This window comes from Papaver somniferum, chromosome 1 (genome assembly GCF_003573695.1).
Source record: "Papaver somniferum cultivar HN1 chromosome 1, ASM357369v1, whole genome shotgun sequence".
Lineage (NCBI taxonomy): Eukaryota > Viridiplantae > Streptophyta > Magnoliopsida > Ranunculales > Papaveraceae > Papaver > Papaver somniferum.
Genome location: NC_039358.1, coordinates 40,152,818 through 40,170,284, shown reverse-complemented (window position 1 = coordinate 40,170,284; position 17,467 = coordinate 40,152,818). Strand labels below are relative to the sequence as shown.

Sequence of the window (17,467 nt, the reverse complement as noted above, 5' to 3'; positions counted from 1 at the left end):
TGTGCAACTTTCTTTCCATTCAGTCATGGTCCTACGAAAGGCGTTAAACATAGAGTGATAGTGATGGCTTTTGTGGATGGAAACCATTTTGTTCCTATGAAGCTGAAATTAAGTGCTCTGATTCCACTAACATGGAGTGTTTGGAAGACGAAGGCATTTGGTGATGCGCATGACTGGCCAAACCATTACAAGACAAAAATGGAAACATTTTGCAACATCATGAATATTAGGTCATACAATTAAGTCAGTCTAGTCTGGTCGACCCTCTCTTGTTAGGTAATTTGTTTTGATGTTGCAGTCATCCAATTTTTGTCGACTCAGAATGAACATAGTCAGTCTAGTGTGGTTGACCCTCTCTTATTAGGTAATTTCTTTTGATGTTGCAGTCATCCAATTTTGGTCGACTCAGAATGAACATAGTCAGTCTAGTCTGGTCGACCCAATCTTGTTAGATAATTTCTTTTGATGTTGCAGTCATCCAATTTTGATCGCCTCAAAATGAACATAGTCAGTCTAGTCTGGTCAACCCTCTCTTATTAGGTAATTTCTTTTGATGTTGCAGTCATCCAATTTTGGTCGACTCAGAATGAATATAGTCAGTCTAGTCTGGTCGACCCTCTCTTGTTAGGTAATTTCTTTTGATGTTGCAGTCATCCAATTTCGGTCGACTCAGAATGAACATAGTCAGTCTGGTCTGGTCGACCCAATCTTGTTAGGTAATTTATTTTAATGTTGCAGTCATCTAATTTTGGTCGACTCAGAATGAACATAGCCAGTCTAGTCTGGAACGACTTCAAAAACAATGACGTATGCAATACTAATAAATTTGACAATGAAGTTATATATTGAGTGGAAATGAGTTAAACTACTACCATGAAACTTACAACCATGTATTCGAAATAGAAGACAACTGACTACCTGCAAGGCTACTATTATTTGACGATGAAGTTATATAAGAAGACAACTGACTACCTGCAAGGCTACTATTGTTTTAAATAAAGAAGATGTTTAGGAGAAGATGTTTTTTTTTGGGTTCTCGGCTGATTCTTCGACTGAATTTCTCCATGAAAAAGAAGTTAGCAAAAAAATAAATGGTGAATCGGTGATGGTAACTGCCTCAGTCGTCTCCCTCTCTCTCGTTCTATCTTGAATAAAGAAGAAGAAGTATTTATATAACAAAATTGTTAAAAGTGATTTAGATTGTGTTTAAAAAAATACATTTTTGTGTTGGTTGCATTTAGTCTAGAATTGCATTTAACCCAAACGTGGGTTGCATTTAGTCACTGTCAAAATTTATTGGGGTGAACGCAACTAATTAATTATTAAAATAAAAAAAATGAGAATTCATAAATAATTTTATTTGGACACTATCTCACAACGAAACTGAAGATAATATTTTCGTGCACGTTCCTCTTATCAAACGCCACAGAGTCCGATTATATCACCACGGCGAGTTTTCGGTAATTTTTGGTTTCTATCTACCACTTCAACCAAGAGAATGTACACTAGTATTCTGGGTTTTCCAGGTCCATGTGATTTCAGCACATGTGATATTGTACGGGGTTTAAGCTTTTTCTTCATGAGTTTCGTTTCCCCAAAACCCTCGGGGGAAATCTCTCTCCCAAATTTAAACTCCAATTTTCACCTGCAAATCACCCCAACTAAAACCCTAACTTGAAATCACTTCTATCACACTATGAAATCCCTAAAACCAAAAACCATCTTCATTATCCCCACTTCTCATTTACTCTCTTCAATTTATAGAGTTTCTCATTTCTCTTCGTCTCCATCTTCAATCTCCGATTCTCATTCTACTGTACATTCTCCCTCTTCTTCTTCTTCTTCGAGGACAAATCAAGAAGAAGAAAGAAGAAACGTAAAGGCATCAGTTTGGTGGGATTTTGAGAATTGTCAAGTTCCTAATGGAGTTAATGTTGCTAAAATAGCACACAGGATTACTTCTGCTCTTAGAATTAATGGGATCGAAGGACCTGTTTCAATTACGGCATTTGGGGATGTTTATCAACTATCTAGGGCTAATCAAGAAGCTCTTTCTTCTACTGGAATCTCCCTTTATCATGTTCCACGTGAGTACTAGTGGTAGTTTATTTTCACAATTTACATTTCTGATTAATACCAAATGAAATTGCTATCATGAATTGTAATCTGATTAATACCCATGACAGTGTTGGAATTTGGCCTGCATTTCATTGCACTTACTCTTAGGCATTTAGCGTCTTTTCTTGTTTCATTGTTGCTTATGTTTTGCTATCCGTGTGTGATCGCCTCCTGGTACAGATGGAAAGAACAATGCTGACAGATCACTTCTTGTTGATCTTGTCTATTGGGTGTCACAGAACCCCCCACCAGCACATGTCCTTTTAATATCGAGAGACCGAGACTTTGCTAATGTTTTAAATCGACTAAGAATGAGCAACTACAATGTATTACTGGCAAGTCTGGGTAATCCTCCAGATGTTCTTAACAGTTCTGCGAGTATCACGTGGTGCTGGAACGGTCTGGTTAGTGGAGAAAAACTTACTGGAAGGCGCTTTAACCAGCCTCCCGTTGGTTTTTCTTCTTTGTACGGGCAGTACAAGGGACCCTTGGAGGATCCATTTCTGGAGACACAGACAACTTTGCAGAATGTTGCAGATCTTAATACAAATGTTAATCTCCCTCCAGTTCCCGAGGCTTTAACAAGCAAGATTTGTCAAATAGTGGACTTACATGCCAATGGAATCAATATTTGCGACCTGAGAAGCCTGGTGTGTGTGGATAAAGACTTCTACGGGCGTAAAAAGTTTTCAAAGTTACTTATGTCTATGTCAGATCAATTGAAACTCGTTAGAACTAATGATAGCAAGATTTTTGTTCATCGCGCCCGACCAAAAGCTGCTACTTTCGTCGACCATGAGTCGAGCTTGCCAAAAAATAGCACCACAGACCTAAAAGGGGAAAATGCAGAGAGTTCTGTATGTGTTGATAACTATTCTGGTTTCTTTGGCAAGATTGTAAACTGGTTCAGAGTTTGGATAACTGGTCCCCAGGCTGATCAATCAAACAGAAAAGCTACTGAAGACAAAGGCGAGATAAAGGGCAAAGCTGGAAGCCATGAAATATTGTCCACAAGTACTGATTATGCTATTGAACAATATAGGAAAGCAGTAACAAATATTCAAGCTGAAAAGTGTGAAACACTGTCCACAAATTCTGACCTGGCTAAGGAAAAATCTAGCAAAGATGTGACTGCGAAAAATATTCAAGCTGGATATCATGAACTTTTCTCCACTAGTTTGTTTTGGGAAGAGATTGAAGTATTTCTGTGCTCACAAAAAGGGAGGTCCCTCATTAAGCAAGCAATGACCAGGTACTTTATTTTGTAATAATCCTTTTGATTTCTGTGAGCTGCTGACCTTTTTATGCTGCTGATTCCTATATTGTTCTTATAATACATTCTTTCTCTCTCATTGATTTTGGTTTCCATGGCGTTTATTCAACATGATACACCAAAAATGACAGTTAATGGGAGTACGGCACAATGCATGAATACCTAGCCTATGATGGCATCATGGGAACCACTACCCTTATTGGCTAGCCAACGCATGACAACCTATGATGGTATTTGCTAGTTATCACATTCTCATCCCAAACCTGAAGTAGCAGGATCATATTAGGTCTTTTAGCTTTAGGCTTTGGACTCAATTAGAATGATAACTTATTTCTGAATATTATGGATGAAATTATCATTCATGAGTGGATGAGACATTTGTGGAAGTATCTTACATAAGATGATTACTTTTGGGATCTTTTAACATTGCAGGTGTAATGGATATAAGAAAACAATGTAGGGACATGATGCTACTGATCATGCGCATAGAGTAGTCATCTATTGTACTATACTATGTCCAAGTCCTGCAATGGCAGGGATATGTTACAATGCTATTCTAACTCCTGCAATTAACTCACAAGGCTGCCTAGATCCAACACACCGGCGAAGTGACTTTAGTAACATAAAATTTTCCATTCCGGCTGTATTATTATTAGTCACGCATTTTAGTGTCTTTGATCGTCTCAGTTTAAATTTAAATAGTGTGAACCTGCGGTAAATATCTCGGCTAAATATAAGTACCCGACTGTATTAAAAATTGGTTTAGGTGTAATATATTATGAAAATATATCTATACAAGTGTGCCCATTCCTATAATATATTGACTCCATTGGGAATTCTAGTTCTGTTTAAGAATTTCACCTAGTGTTTTACTCTGGTTCTGGTTTCCGTTTAGGCAGTGTTTGTAACTTGTAAGAACTTAGGTTTGTCCACAGACACCACTGCAGGATTCCAGTTATTGCCAGTTACATCCAAGCAATGTGTTTGCGTGGTAGATTTTGTAGATGTATAAAACTATAAATCAGATGATAGTTTTACATTAATCTCCTCTTTCATCCATTTTTCATTCAGAAGTTTTTATAGTCAATATTCCATTGCCTTTGAAGAAACATGAACTTTCCAGCTTTCACGGAACAAAAATATGAAGCCTTTCTCAGATTTATATATTTCACTATATGGTTTTGAATAATTCTGTGTGTTTATTGTTGTCTGCTTCAGGTTACAAATTGCGGAAGAGCTAAAAGAGAAGGGACCTGAGGTTCTTAGAACTCTCTCTGTCACCGCTCTCAGTCACTTGATATATCTATTAATTTCCAAGAAGAAATGGATAGAACATTGTCCTTCCCAAGCTTTTCCTTTCAGTGTCATTCATTCGCAGTTATCACCTCATCATGGTATAAATGGGTTAAGTGCTATCGTCTCCCCTAAGTCATCTTCTCAGGGAAGCTTGCCGAGATTATCGATTCATGGAGGAGAGAAAGAAAATGGAGATGTTGATTCTGCATGGCAGGAACTTGGGCCTGTTTGCAACACGAACTCTGATAGAAACGATACAAAATATTCTGATCAAGATAGGAAAACAAACCTGCAGTTATCTTTTAACCACAGTACTAACAGGTTAAGTACTATCGTATCCGCCAAGTCATCTTCTCAGGGAAACTTCCAGAGATTATCAGCTCAAGAAGGAGAGATAGAACATCCGAACCACACGGAGTGGGGCGTGGATATTGATAAATCAGCAAGGCAGATGCTAGGGGACTGTCAGAAGCTTGTAACCGAAATTTTGGAGAAACATCCGGAAAGATTCAATATGAGTGTCATCAAGGGTTTGTTTCTCCAGAAATATGGATATTCTCTGGAGCTTCAAATACTTGGGCACTCTAACCTATCATCTCTAGTACGGTCTATACCTGGGGTGAGAGTGGAGGGAACTTTTGTCGTACCTTCTGGAAAATTATCTTGTGATTTTAGTGTGGAAAAGTTAGGTAACTCGGATAACAACGACAACAGTAATAAAGATATCGACATATCTGATTCGGTAGAAAATGGAGATGATGATTCTGTATGGGAGGAACTTGGGCCTGTTTGTAACATGAATACATCTTCTCCTGGAAACTTGCCAAGGTTATCAGTTCATGGAGGAGAGAGAGAAAATGGAGATGATGATTCTGTATGGGAGGAACTTGGGCCTGTTTGTAACAAAAATTCTGATAGAACTGATGCAGAAGATTCTGAACACAATAGGAAAACTAACCTGGGGTTATCTTCCAACCACAGTACTAACATGTTAAGTGCTATTGTTTCCGCCAAGAAATCTTCTCAGGGCAACTTGCCGAGATTATCATTTCACGAAGGAGAGAAAGAACATCTGAACCACACAGAGAGGGGCGTGGATTCTGATAAATCAGCAAGGCAGATGCTAATGGACTGTCAGAAGCTTGTGGGCGAGGTTATGGAGAAACATCCAGAAGGATTTAGCATGGATTGTATTAAACATTTGTTTTTCGAGAGGTATGGACATTCTCTGAAGTATCAAATGCTTGGCCACACTGAACTAGCATCTCTGATGCAAACCATTCCTGGAGTGAGAGTAGAGGGGGATTTTATTGTACCTTCTGGACCTCGTGATTTTGACGTGGAAAAGCTAGGTAACTCGGATAACAACGACAATTACAATAATTTAGATACTGGCATATCTGGCTCAGTAGGCAATGGAGATGATGATTCTGCATGGGAGGAACTTGGGCCTATTTTATGTAACACGAAGTCAAATGGAAATGTCACCGAAGATACTGATCGCACTAGGTGTACAATTCTTGAGAAGCCAGACCCTGATTCTGATTTCTCTGACGCAAAGTTTTCAGATTCAGAAGCAACCAGAAAAGATTTGCAAGTGAGACAGCAAAAGAAGGGAGGAAATGACCAAGAGGTTCTTGCTTCGTTGCACACTATCAAGAAGAGTGGTCAAGCTAGGTTGAAAAAAATCCATCATTTAGGCTCTTCTATAAATGATTCAAAGCTAATGGATGTAGATATTGGTACAGATTCTGAACCAATTATCAGGGCTCTAAGGAGTGCCACATTGGTTGGCAAAAATGTTAGGAACAAAAGGGGCAAGGTTGTCGATAGCATACTGCGAACACTTGAAAAATAGTAAGAATGGTGTTTTTAGAGTAAGAGAGTCATAATTGATCATACGAGCTCATAAATCCACAAGGATCAAAATGGGCATGTAATGATGTAATTATTAGATAGAAAACTCAATTCAAGTTTCTATTGTTCTTGGCCACAATTTTGCCAAGCACCACCAGTTTTTCTGAATTAAATGAAAAGAAGGAACAGCTTATTTAAGGCGAAGTCTCATTATGGCCATGAAAATTTCCAACATCGCAATCATTCTGCAGGTGAATGTCATGATGTGAGAATTATTGCTTGCCAGGCGAATGCCATGGCCGGAGACTTATCATAAAGCAAGTGCCCAGCATCGTACCACACGTAACTTTCGTACGTGTAAACCAGTAAGGGTTTTAATAGGGTTTAAACCCTTCTTTTCTCTTCAATTCATCCGCCTTCATCTTCTTCTTCCCCTAAAACCCTTTGGGGGGAAATCAAATCTCTCCCAAAATTCGCTTCCAAATCGCCAATCAAACCAAAACACTTGTTTGAAGTCACCATGAGAACTCTAAACCCAAGATCCATTTTCATATTCGCCACATCTTCATCTTCTTCTCATTTGTTATCTTCGCTGAAAAGAGGTGTTTTTCATTTCTCATCATCATCTTCAAGCTATGATACTCCTCCTTCTTCTTCCTCCTCTTCATCATCTGAAGAAAGAAGGATGTTGTGGAAGAATCACGAAGAAGAAAGAAAAACTGTGAGGGTATCAGTATGGTGGGATTTTGAGAATTGTGTAATTCCTAACGGAGTTAATGTTGCTAAAGTAGCACAAAGGATTACTTCTGCTCTTAGAACAAATGGGATCAAAGGGCCTGTTACGATTACGGCATTTGGTGATGTTTTGCAGTTATCTAGCGCTAATCAAGAGTCTCTTTCTGCTACTGGAATTTCCCTTTATCACGTTCCTTGTGAGTATGAGTAGTTTTTTCTCATAATTTGGGGTTCTGATCATAAATGATGTCTTTTTTAATCTTTTCTCATAATTGGGTTTCTGATCATAAATGATGTCTTTTTGCTAATTGTTTGAATTAATATGAAAATGCTGCTAAGTGATCCCCTTGAATATATTAGCAAATTGTGTAGAATTTGGCTATACATGCCCAGCAAATCATACTTGATAATAGGACACACATCCAATGAATCAAGTATGTACTATTTTTGACACTATAAACACAGAGCGAACCAATTTATCTTGCTGCTTTAAGCTGCAATAGTAATTACATTCCAGCTTCTGCTGGAAAGTTTTGTGTTTGGTGGTGGTTTGCACAAAAGTTTGTTTCGATTGAATTTGCAGCGTCGCGGATGTGAACGTTATACACTTACAAATTTAGTAACTACCATTCATGTCTAAGAAATATGAAAACTTTGTTTTTTGTAGCAGGTGATTTAATTAAATGTACTGGTAACACTTGTTAAATGGGTCTGGGTAATTTCTTCCTACTAGTCGATTTTGTTGAGGATTTGGAGCATTTGGTCATTAAGTTTCACTGTTGTATATTGGTGTGCCAATGTCTGTGTTTTTAAGCCATAGTGGGAGAAGTTAATGTTTTTAACTTTGGTCATGCTTTGGGTGCTACCGATGCACACCTGCCAAGATTATGAGTAGATGGCATGCTCCTAGTTTTTCTTTTAAGTTGAGAGTTATTCTGGTGTCTTGTCTCGCTGAATATTACTTAGTCCATTGGAGTTGACAAAATGGTCACATTTTTTATGAGAACACTTATAAAAGTTGATATTTAAGATTTGCTTGGGTTTGTTGCATTAGTGTATTTTTGAGCTGGGATGGTACTGACTTTCATACAGGTGCTGCATGGCTGTCGTCAGCTCGTGTCTTTGTAAATAGTGTCTCTTCTTTCTTGCTTACTTGCTTTCATCTGTAATAAATTCATTCGACTGATACAAAAGAGAATTTTTTTTTGTGTTTTTGTTCATCTTCTATTCTTTAGCAAGTGTAACATCTATTATTAAATGAACTAGTAGATAATCAATCTATGATAAAGCTGTCTCATTTTATCAGTTATGAGAAACCAAAAGATTAATGGAAGAGCTATCATCAATTGCAATCTTCATTTGAAGGCTAAATAGTTAACACCCAGGACTGGCATTCCGTTTTCTACCTACTATAGTACATTTAATAGTTTTAGACTCTTAGCCTATTAGGCTGTTTACCCTGCTTCTTAATCTTTTGCTGTAAGGTGTTAAAGCTGTCATTCCTAGGTGATTTGACTCCTTTACATGATCTCTTCCTGGTACAGGTGGAAAGAACAATGCTGACCGATCACTTCTTGTTGATCTTGTCTATTGGGTGTCACAAAACCCCCCACCAGCCCATCTCCTTTTAATTTCGGGAGACCGGGACTTCGCAAATGTTTTACATCGGCTAAGAATGAGTAACTACAATGTATTATTGGCATGCAATGATACTCCTTCGGATGTTCTTTGCAGTGCTGCAAGTATCATGTGGTGCTGGAACGGTCTGGTTAGAGGGGAAAAACTTACTGGGAGGCACTTTAACCAGCCTCCTGATGGTACGTATTCTTGGTATGGGCACTATAAGGGTGTATTAGAGGATCCATTTCCAGACACGGAGAAACCTTCTTGCTCAAAGCTTGAGCAATGTGTAGACCCTAAGTCAGATGTTGATCCCCCTACACTGCCTGAGGCTTTAACAGACAAGATTTGCCAAATAGTGGACTCACATGCCAATGGAGTTGAGATTTCATTGCTCTGCAACGAGCTGAGAAGCCAAGTTTCTGTGGATAAAGACTTCTTCGGACATAAGAAGTTCTCTAACTTACTTATGTCTCTGCCAGATCTTCTGAAACTAAGGAGAACAAAAGATGGCACGATTATTGTCCATAGCGTTCGGCCAAAAATTGTTGCTTTGGTCAATGGCAATTTGAACTCGCCAAGGGGGTTGGAGACAAGTAAGAATGAGAGTTATCAGAATGGCTCCACAGATTTAACTGGGAGTGAAGGTGATACGACTGCAGATGATTCTGAGAAACTAAAATTACAGTCAGTGGATCCACAAAAGGAGCCTCCCTCAATATTTGCTGATGAAATTGGTTCAGGTGCAACTTTGAGTAGCTCAAATTCTGTGAAAAAAGGGTTAAACCTACATCATTCAAAGGAGAATATTTCTAATTCTGCTGAAAAATCTTCTACAACTTCTGATGTTGGTAAAATAACACCGAAAGTGGATTCTTTGGAATCAAGGATTGACCATCTTAGTCCATCAGATACAGAGACTTCTGCAGAAGATGATAAAAAGCCGGGAATCTTTGGCAAGATTGTATACTGGTTTAAAATCTTGATACATGGTCCTCAAGCTGATCAATCAAACAACAAATCTGGCGAAGACGAGAGCGAGAAAAAGGGCAAAGCTGAAAACCATGAAACATTGTCCACAACTACTGATCATGCTAATGGAAAATCCGGCATAGTCCCATCAAATATTCAAGCTGAAAACCATGAAACCGCAGCCAGAAATACTGATCATGCTGATGATAAATCTGGCAAAGATGAGACGCCGAAAAATATTCAAGCTGAATGCCGTGAACTATTCTCCAAGAGTTCTTTTTGGGATGAGATCAAAATATTTCTGCACTCTCAAAAAGGTGCATCCCTCATTAAGAAATCAATGACAATTACCAGGTATCTTGCTTCTTGTATTACTTTAATCTATTCTGCTGATTTCTAGGTTGTTCATCACTTGGAAGACACTCTTTTTATATCTGGACGTCTCAACAGAAAGAAATATGAAACAATGCTTAGGTTTATGAATTCAGCATAAATATGGTTTATTTTTTTTTTTTGGTTGACTAATAGAGATTCAAAATTGTTCATATTGTTTGTGTTATTGTGTCTGCTTCAGATTACAGATTGCGGAAGAGCTACAAAAGAAGGGACCTGCAGTTCTTAAGACTCTCTCTGGGGCTGCCCTCATTCACTTAACACATCTACTAATTGTTGAGAAGAAGTGGCTAAAACACTACTCTACCCAAACCCAATCTTCTCCTTCCAATGTCATTCATCCACGCTTACCTCCCAGCCACGATACAAATGGATTAAGGGCTATTCTTTCCGCCAAATCAGTTTCCCAGCGCAACTTGCCAGGTCTATCAGTTCCTGAAGGAGAGAAAGAACATTCGGACCACACGGAGAAGGGTGTGAACTATGGTAAATTAGCAAAACAGATGCTAACACCTTATCAGAAAAAAGCAGACCAGATGCAGAAAGACTGCCAGAAGCTTGTGGCTGAGATTTTGGAGAAATATCCAGAAGGATTCAGTATTGGCTCCATCCAAGATTTGTTTCGCGAGAACTATGGATATTCTCTGAAGTATCAAGTGCTTGGGCACTCTAAATTAGCATCGCTGATGCAAAGCATTCCTGGAGTGAGAATAGAGGGGGCTATGATAGTACCTTCTGAAAAATTACCCCGTGATTTCAGTGTGGAAAAGATATGTCACACGGATAACAACATTGGCAATAACAATACTAAAGATGTTAACTTGTCTAAATCCGTTGGAAATGGTGATAACAGTTCTGCATGGGAGGAACTTGGGCCTGTTTGTAACACAAAATCTGATGGAAATGTTACAATAGATTCAGATTACAATAGGAAAAAGAAGCTTGAGATGTCAGGTTCTGGAGTTTATAACCGTGATTATGATTTGACGGATACAGAGTACTCAGATTCTGATTCAGAGTTGACCAGAAAAGATTTGCAAGAGGGACTACAGAAGAAGGGAGGAAATTACAAAGACGGTGCACTAATACAGATTCTTGATACATATTACACTGGCAAGGAGGGGAGCGATGTAGGTGGTTCTAGAAATGACTCAAGGATTATGGATTCAGATATTGAGACAGGTTTTGGACGAACTGCAAAGGCTCGAAAGAGTTTTACTTTTGTTGAAGACACAGCTGAAAATGAGAAGGGAAAGCTGATACATAGCATACTAGGGACCTTGCAGAAGTCGGACAGGAAATAGCAAATCTGGTCTTCTGGAGAGAGACATATACATGTCAGTGATCTCATATAGGGATCAAATGACTGAATAGATGTTTTAGATAACCTCTATTATTTGATGCAGAGTTTTGGTATTTTTCGAATAATCAAGTACGGTGGGTCGATTTTGGCTTCTCCTTTTGCCTGCGGTGATCCATGGAATAGTTGAACATGAAAGGATCACCATTCACCAACTATCACCTCACATGTTCGTGCAACTTGAAAGTTCATTTAGCCTTGTCTTCTGGATTCATGTTCCACGAAAGAGGTAAGAAGTTTTTGTGCTTCTTTTACAGTTGCTTTTCTGCGTAAATAAGGAAATATAGCATTGGTTTCTCTTTGTAAAGTGAACGATTAAAAGAAAAAAGGTTATCCTATTTTTTGGTTCTGGATTTTGGAGTTGTGAAAGATTATCACGTTGAGCTTGTATTTCCTTGCTGTGTTGTCTAGCCTAATATGAACCCTGCAAACCTAGTTTCTGCAAATTATTTGGTGCAGAATTACAGAATACCGGCCTAAGGTTTGTTGGAAATCTTTGCACAAATAATACCTGGAAGCATTTTAGGTTAACGAATTCTAGGAATTTTGGCGTGCGTTTTAGTTAACCAAGATCGATCTTCCTACAACCAGTGCACTGCCTGCTTTATGCAATGCTGAAATCGGTATATAACACCAAATTCCTGGTTTACCCTGCTCATTTTTAGTCGTATTTATGTCATTACAGATTAATTTTTAGTTATGTGCAATGGTGTAACCAATCCCTGCATGATAGGATGGTCAGAAAACGCTGTCGAATAGCAGGTTTTAAAATTTATCACATTCTTCCTATATTTTCTTCTAAAGATGGAAAAGATTTGGCTAAGCCGCTGAGCCCAAAACTTATCAAATAGTTTTCATAGCGAAATTTGAATTGCACAGCCAGAAAGGAATGAAAGGGAATTGGACACTAATTCAGAGCTTTGACTTGAATGGTACAACGGATTTGAAATTGGCAACAAATCCTAACAATTTACAAATTTCAGGAAATGAGTTCATCCGAATATCAGCATAAACTTCACCATTCCATTTGTTGGATCCCAATTTCACTGCCAATTTCAAAGCAGCTTCTTTTGTTTCCTCAACAGTATCAAAAGCAAAATCAACTATCCCCATTTCCACAGCCTTATCTTCCCTAATCTTCATAGATCGAAGTAAAACATCTCTTCGAACCCTGGGAGACGGAATCTTTGACTTCACTAAAGCCATATAAAAGAACGATTTTTTGGGACTACTTTGTGATACAAATGTCCACCCCTACATTATAAGGGGTGTCTTAAAAGATTTCGAAAGACTAATCTGCCCTTATTCTAATTAAGGTTATAACTAACCCTAATAACCCACTAATCTAACCCACTACCCACTAATCCAACCCACTAATTAAACCCTAATTAAAATCTAATTTAAAACCTAAAATCAGTTTCAAAACTGATTCTTTTTTTTTTCTTTATCTTCTTCCTCTTCTTCTTCTTCTTCGTCAACATCGCAACATCGACGTTAATCGTCGATTCAAAAAAAATTCATCGTCGATTAATCAATCTTTATAAGCAATGCGTGCCAAGAACACACCCAGACAACCAGGATTGAGTCCGGGACTCCCACGTATAGTGAATCTCCCAAAAGAATTGCTAAAGTTCAAAGAATTTGAAGAATCGTTTACAGGCAAAACCAATCATCCAACCGCAAAACAGAAGTCCGATTTAAGTGAAATGCAAATCCGCGGGTAATTTCCTTCATACCCATTCTTTTCAATTTGTTATTTGTTGAAGAAATCAATTAGAAATCATCAAAACCCATTCAAAATGGTAGTTACAGTTGATAGTTCGGTTAGGAGAATGTTTTTTGTAACCCTATAATTGATAACCGAACTTTCAAAATAAGAACAGTTCGATGTGCTCGCAACTATAAGACTAATATCTGTTTACCAAACTATATAGTTCGGTATGCTCGCAAACAAAATTCTCGTAACCGAACTCAAGATTTCCTTTGAAAGAATGAGTTCGGTTTTGTCAATAATTTGTCTCAGTAACCGAACTTTTGGAATAGTTAGTTCGGTGTGCTCGCATAAAAAACTCTCGTAACAGAACTCAAATTTTCAAAGGTAAAGACTGAGTTCGTTTTTGGCGTTAGTTTTTTTGGCTAACCGAACTTTTGAAATATTTAGTTCGGTTTCCTCACATTTTTTTCTTCAGGTAACCGAACTATTGTCTGTTAAGTGTTGTGTTTACTTTATTCTTTAGTTCTATTTCCTATTTAATTTGGTAACACAATATTCTCTTATGTTTAGCTAATACTTTGGTTTTTGTTCATTAGGAACAAAGGACAAAGATTGAGACAACAAGTAGATGAGGATTTGAAAACTCCCACCCCTCGCGGAGCAACGCATTTAGATTTTCGAAAGCGTGGTTACCACAAATGCTAAACATGGAGGGGGCTTGTTACCCGAAGTCAACCAAGATAATGTTCGTGATGTAATTCAAGATGTCAATGAAGAGGTGATGGAGAATGATGAAGAAGAAGAGACTGATGATGAAGAAGAGCAAGGAAATGAAGAGGTTGAACAACAAAGAGAAGATGTTGAGAATGTAGACGAAGAAGAACTAGGATCTGACAAAGAAGGAGAAGGACAAGAGGAGGAAGACGATGAACAGGCGGGAGACGATGAAGAGGAGGAAGAGGAGCAAGAGCCTGATGATGAAGAAGACCAAGAAATTGTTCCTGTTGTGGAGAAAAAGAAGCCGAATCCGCCTAGCAAAAGATACTCACACATTCCCCCTGATAATTTGTGTTTGGATCTAGTGGACCCAACTTATGGTACTCCAAATTATGGAGGGGCAACATTGTTTGGATACAAACACTCATGGGTTGCGAAGATCTATGCGACAAAGGTATCCTTTAAGTTCATTATTTAACAAAACGTAATTTTTTTTTTTTGGTTTAACTCAGAAAACGTAATTTTTTTGGTTTGGGACATGTTTCGTCAAGTATTAATAGTGTTATGTTCTTTTCGTAGGATCATAAGGATGCAGTTCGTGTTATTAAACGTCAAAAGGCGTCCAAATGGGATCTTTCTAAGGAGTGTGCCGAGTTTCAAGCGAAGGTTAAAGAATGTGTGTTATACAAATCTATTGAGTTAGCACATGCTGATTTTGACGCTGTTGCGGTATCCGCATTTCTCAAGAGGCATTATCCTGAGACATATACAATGCATCTTCCATTTGGCGAGATGGCAATTACTCCCGATGATTGCCATAATATCACCGGCCTACCATTGGAAGGTAAATGTCTTCGAGAAGGCTACAACCCCTCGATGAGTTATGAAGCTCTTGAAGCATTTGCTCAAAAATGTCTAGGATGGGATGCAAGAAAGTCTCAATGTGAGTTTAGACGTTCAGTGAGGTCCCCTAAAAAAGGCGATGAGTATAATGCATATGAGGCAAATGGAGCAAAAAAGAAGACGGTGAAGAAATTCAAGTTGGTTAAGTTGAAGGCAGCATTTTCTGAGACCAAAAAGAAGGTGGCGAAAGGAAAGTTGGTGATGGACGCGGAGACCTTTAGGCATCATGTCACCGCTTATTGGTTATATATGCTAGGAACTGTCATTTTCCCCGACACTTCTGGAAATAGGGTGGATGCACATTATCTACAGCTTGTGGAGGATCTCGATGAGATGAACAATTACTCTTGGGCCACTTGTGTGCTTGCTTTTGTTTTAGAAGATATGAGCAAAGGGTCGAGGATTAGGTGTAATCAAATTGGAGGTTACTTAACTCTTGTTCAGATGAGTTTTTCTACATTGTTAATTAGAAAATTATTCGCTAAATTTTTCTACTTCCAATTATATTTTCATGTACGTGGATGTTTTTGTAAGTTTGGATTTACGACCACTTCCCTAAATTGGGATTGGGTTCAGAAAAGAAACCTTATCCCTATGACCAACCTACAGAAGGAAAGTGGTTGTTTTTGGACGCACAAAAGAAGGCCAAAGAAGAGCAGTTGATTTCGTTGAGGGAGAGATTGGATGAACTTACGGTGAACGATGTGGTATTTCACCCATACGGCCCTCCCGATGATGTCTCTGTAGATGAAGAAGAAGTGAATGCTTTCTCTCAAAGTTCGGTTAACTAGTTTCCAGAAATAAATTTTGGCCTTACCGAACTATGTATTTAGATTTTGTATGTGAAAGTTCGGTTAGGAATGAATATACATATATTCTGCGACATTACCGAACAGAAAGTTCGGTAACAAAGGTATTGATATTCACTTAACCGAACTATGCTTTGTAAACTCTATAAAAAGAGTTAGGTATAATGTTCTGGGATTACATAACCGAACTCTAAAAAACCACCATTAACATGCAGTTCAGTTACCTGCGTGTGCTCAAGTTAGTAACCGAACTACACATTAAGAACAGTTCGCTTTCCTCGCAAAAAAAAATTGGTAACCGAACTAGGTTTACGTAAACGAATTTTTTCCAGAGATTTTGAGTTTGGCCAAATTTTTGTACAATTCAAGCTACATTAACTAAATATGAGGCATACCTGAGTACCCATAGCTTCATCTTCAGGTTGTGGCTGATGAAATCCATCATTTGTTTGGTTAGCTTGAGATTGGGGAAAAAAGTTTTCATCATCTAACAAATAACTCATATTTGGATCATTAGAAGTATTGACAAATACACAATGAGGTGAAGGGGGTTGTGATTCTGATACTGAAGTATCATCACATGAATCACTCAAATCATAATTACTAAACTCAAAAAAAGATTTTTTGGGTTCACCCATCTTCTGCTTCCTATTTCCTTCTTCTTCTTCTTATCTCTCGATAATAATGTTATAACAAAACAATCCTACTAATATAACTCACTAATCATTAATTAATCAGTTATTAATCATAACACTAACATTAATTAATCATCACACTAACTAAGTTAATCATTAAGGGTAAAGTAGGTATTTTAAAAAAATCAGATAAGGGATGATTAGAAATTACTATCAATAACCACCCCAAAAACTTGAAAGTAGTCCCCCCATTTTTTGAGTAGTCCCCAAAAAAATCGTTCGTATAAAAATCAGGAAAATTTAGCCCAATATTCAACTCACTCATATATAAAACCCCTCCGTCTTTCCTCATCAATACATAGTCATGGCTCAATGCAAGAAAGAATCCAGCTGCGGCAGCATGACCAGAAACTGCAGCTATGGTAGGCATCGGAAGCGATAAAAGTTCAGCAATGACAAATTTGAAACCACCAAATATCCCACCGAACCGATTGTCAGACCCGGTGGAAGATCCTGCGGATGCAGCATACTCCAAATCAAAGCCGTTGGAAAAGAATTTGCCTTGTGCTGTTGTGATCAAAACTGAACCAGGTTTTGCATTAGTACGAACTTGTTTGAGAGCAATGTGGATTGATTCGATTAGCGTTGGACTTAACCGGTGTTCATCGTCTTCGCCGGTTAACGTGAGAGTGAAAATGTTACCACTCTTCTCTAAACAGCACATTGTGTTGCTGGAGGAAGAAGTGGAGAAATTTACAGAGAGAGGAGAGGACCACAAATCTTGCTTTCCATTGTAAATATTATCATTCAAGAACATTTCTAATATAAAATCAATTAATCCTATATAAAATAAAATAAAATATTATAGTTTCAGTTTAGCTCTTCACCTGGTCCAATTAATCTTAAAAGCCCGTTTCAAAAATTGGCTTGATTAATAAAGTCTCTTGGGCCAAGCACCATGGTAATGCATTTTACTTGGTTATAAGTTATAACCAGCCGTAAGCATGGGCCGATATGGACCGGCTTTCACCTCATCCGTATCCAATCCAATTGATTATGGATTTC

The 17,467-nt window shown here is 38.1% G+C and overlaps 3 protein-coding genes across 3 annotated transcripts; 2 read left to right on the top strand and 1 right to left on the bottom strand.

The window, feature by feature from the left end:
* Positions 1-1,521: 1,521 nt before the first annotated feature.
* On the top strand, positions 1,522-6,735 carry LOC113284029. Its single transcript, XM_026533421.1, has 3 exons — positions 1,522-2,087; positions 2,299-3,370; positions 4,610-6,735. The coding sequence occupies exons 1-3, from the start codon at positions 1,697-1,699 to the stop codon at positions 6,543-6,545; spliced, it is 3,399 nt and encodes a 1,132-aa protein (XP_026389206.1). The 5' UTR covers positions 1,522-1,696; the 3' UTR covers positions 6,546-6,735.
* Positions 6,736-6,958: 223 nt separating this feature from the next.
* LOC113284018 lies at positions 6,959-11,977 on the top strand. The gene is made up of 3 exons (XM_026533411.1): positions 6,959-7,476; positions 8,824-10,225; positions 10,446-11,977. Exons 1-3 carry the CDS (start codon positions 7,065-7,067, stop codon positions 11,566-11,568), a joined length of 2,937 nt encoding a protein of 978 aa, XP_026389196.1. The 5' UTR covers positions 6,959-7,064; the 3' UTR covers positions 11,569-11,977.
* Positions 11,978-12,536: 559 nt separating this feature from the next.
* Positions 12,537-17,126, bottom strand: LOC113290469 (enoyl-CoA delta isomerase 2, peroxisomal-like). Its single transcript, XM_026540091.1, has 2 exons — positions 16,684-17,126; positions 12,537-12,828 (listed from the first exon to the last, which is right to left on the bottom strand). The coding sequence occupies exons 1-2, from the start codon at positions 17,124-17,126 to the stop codon at positions 12,537-12,539; spliced, it is 735 nt and encodes a 244-aa protein (XP_026395876.1).
* Between the last annotated feature and the right edge of the window lie 341 nt (positions 17,127-17,467).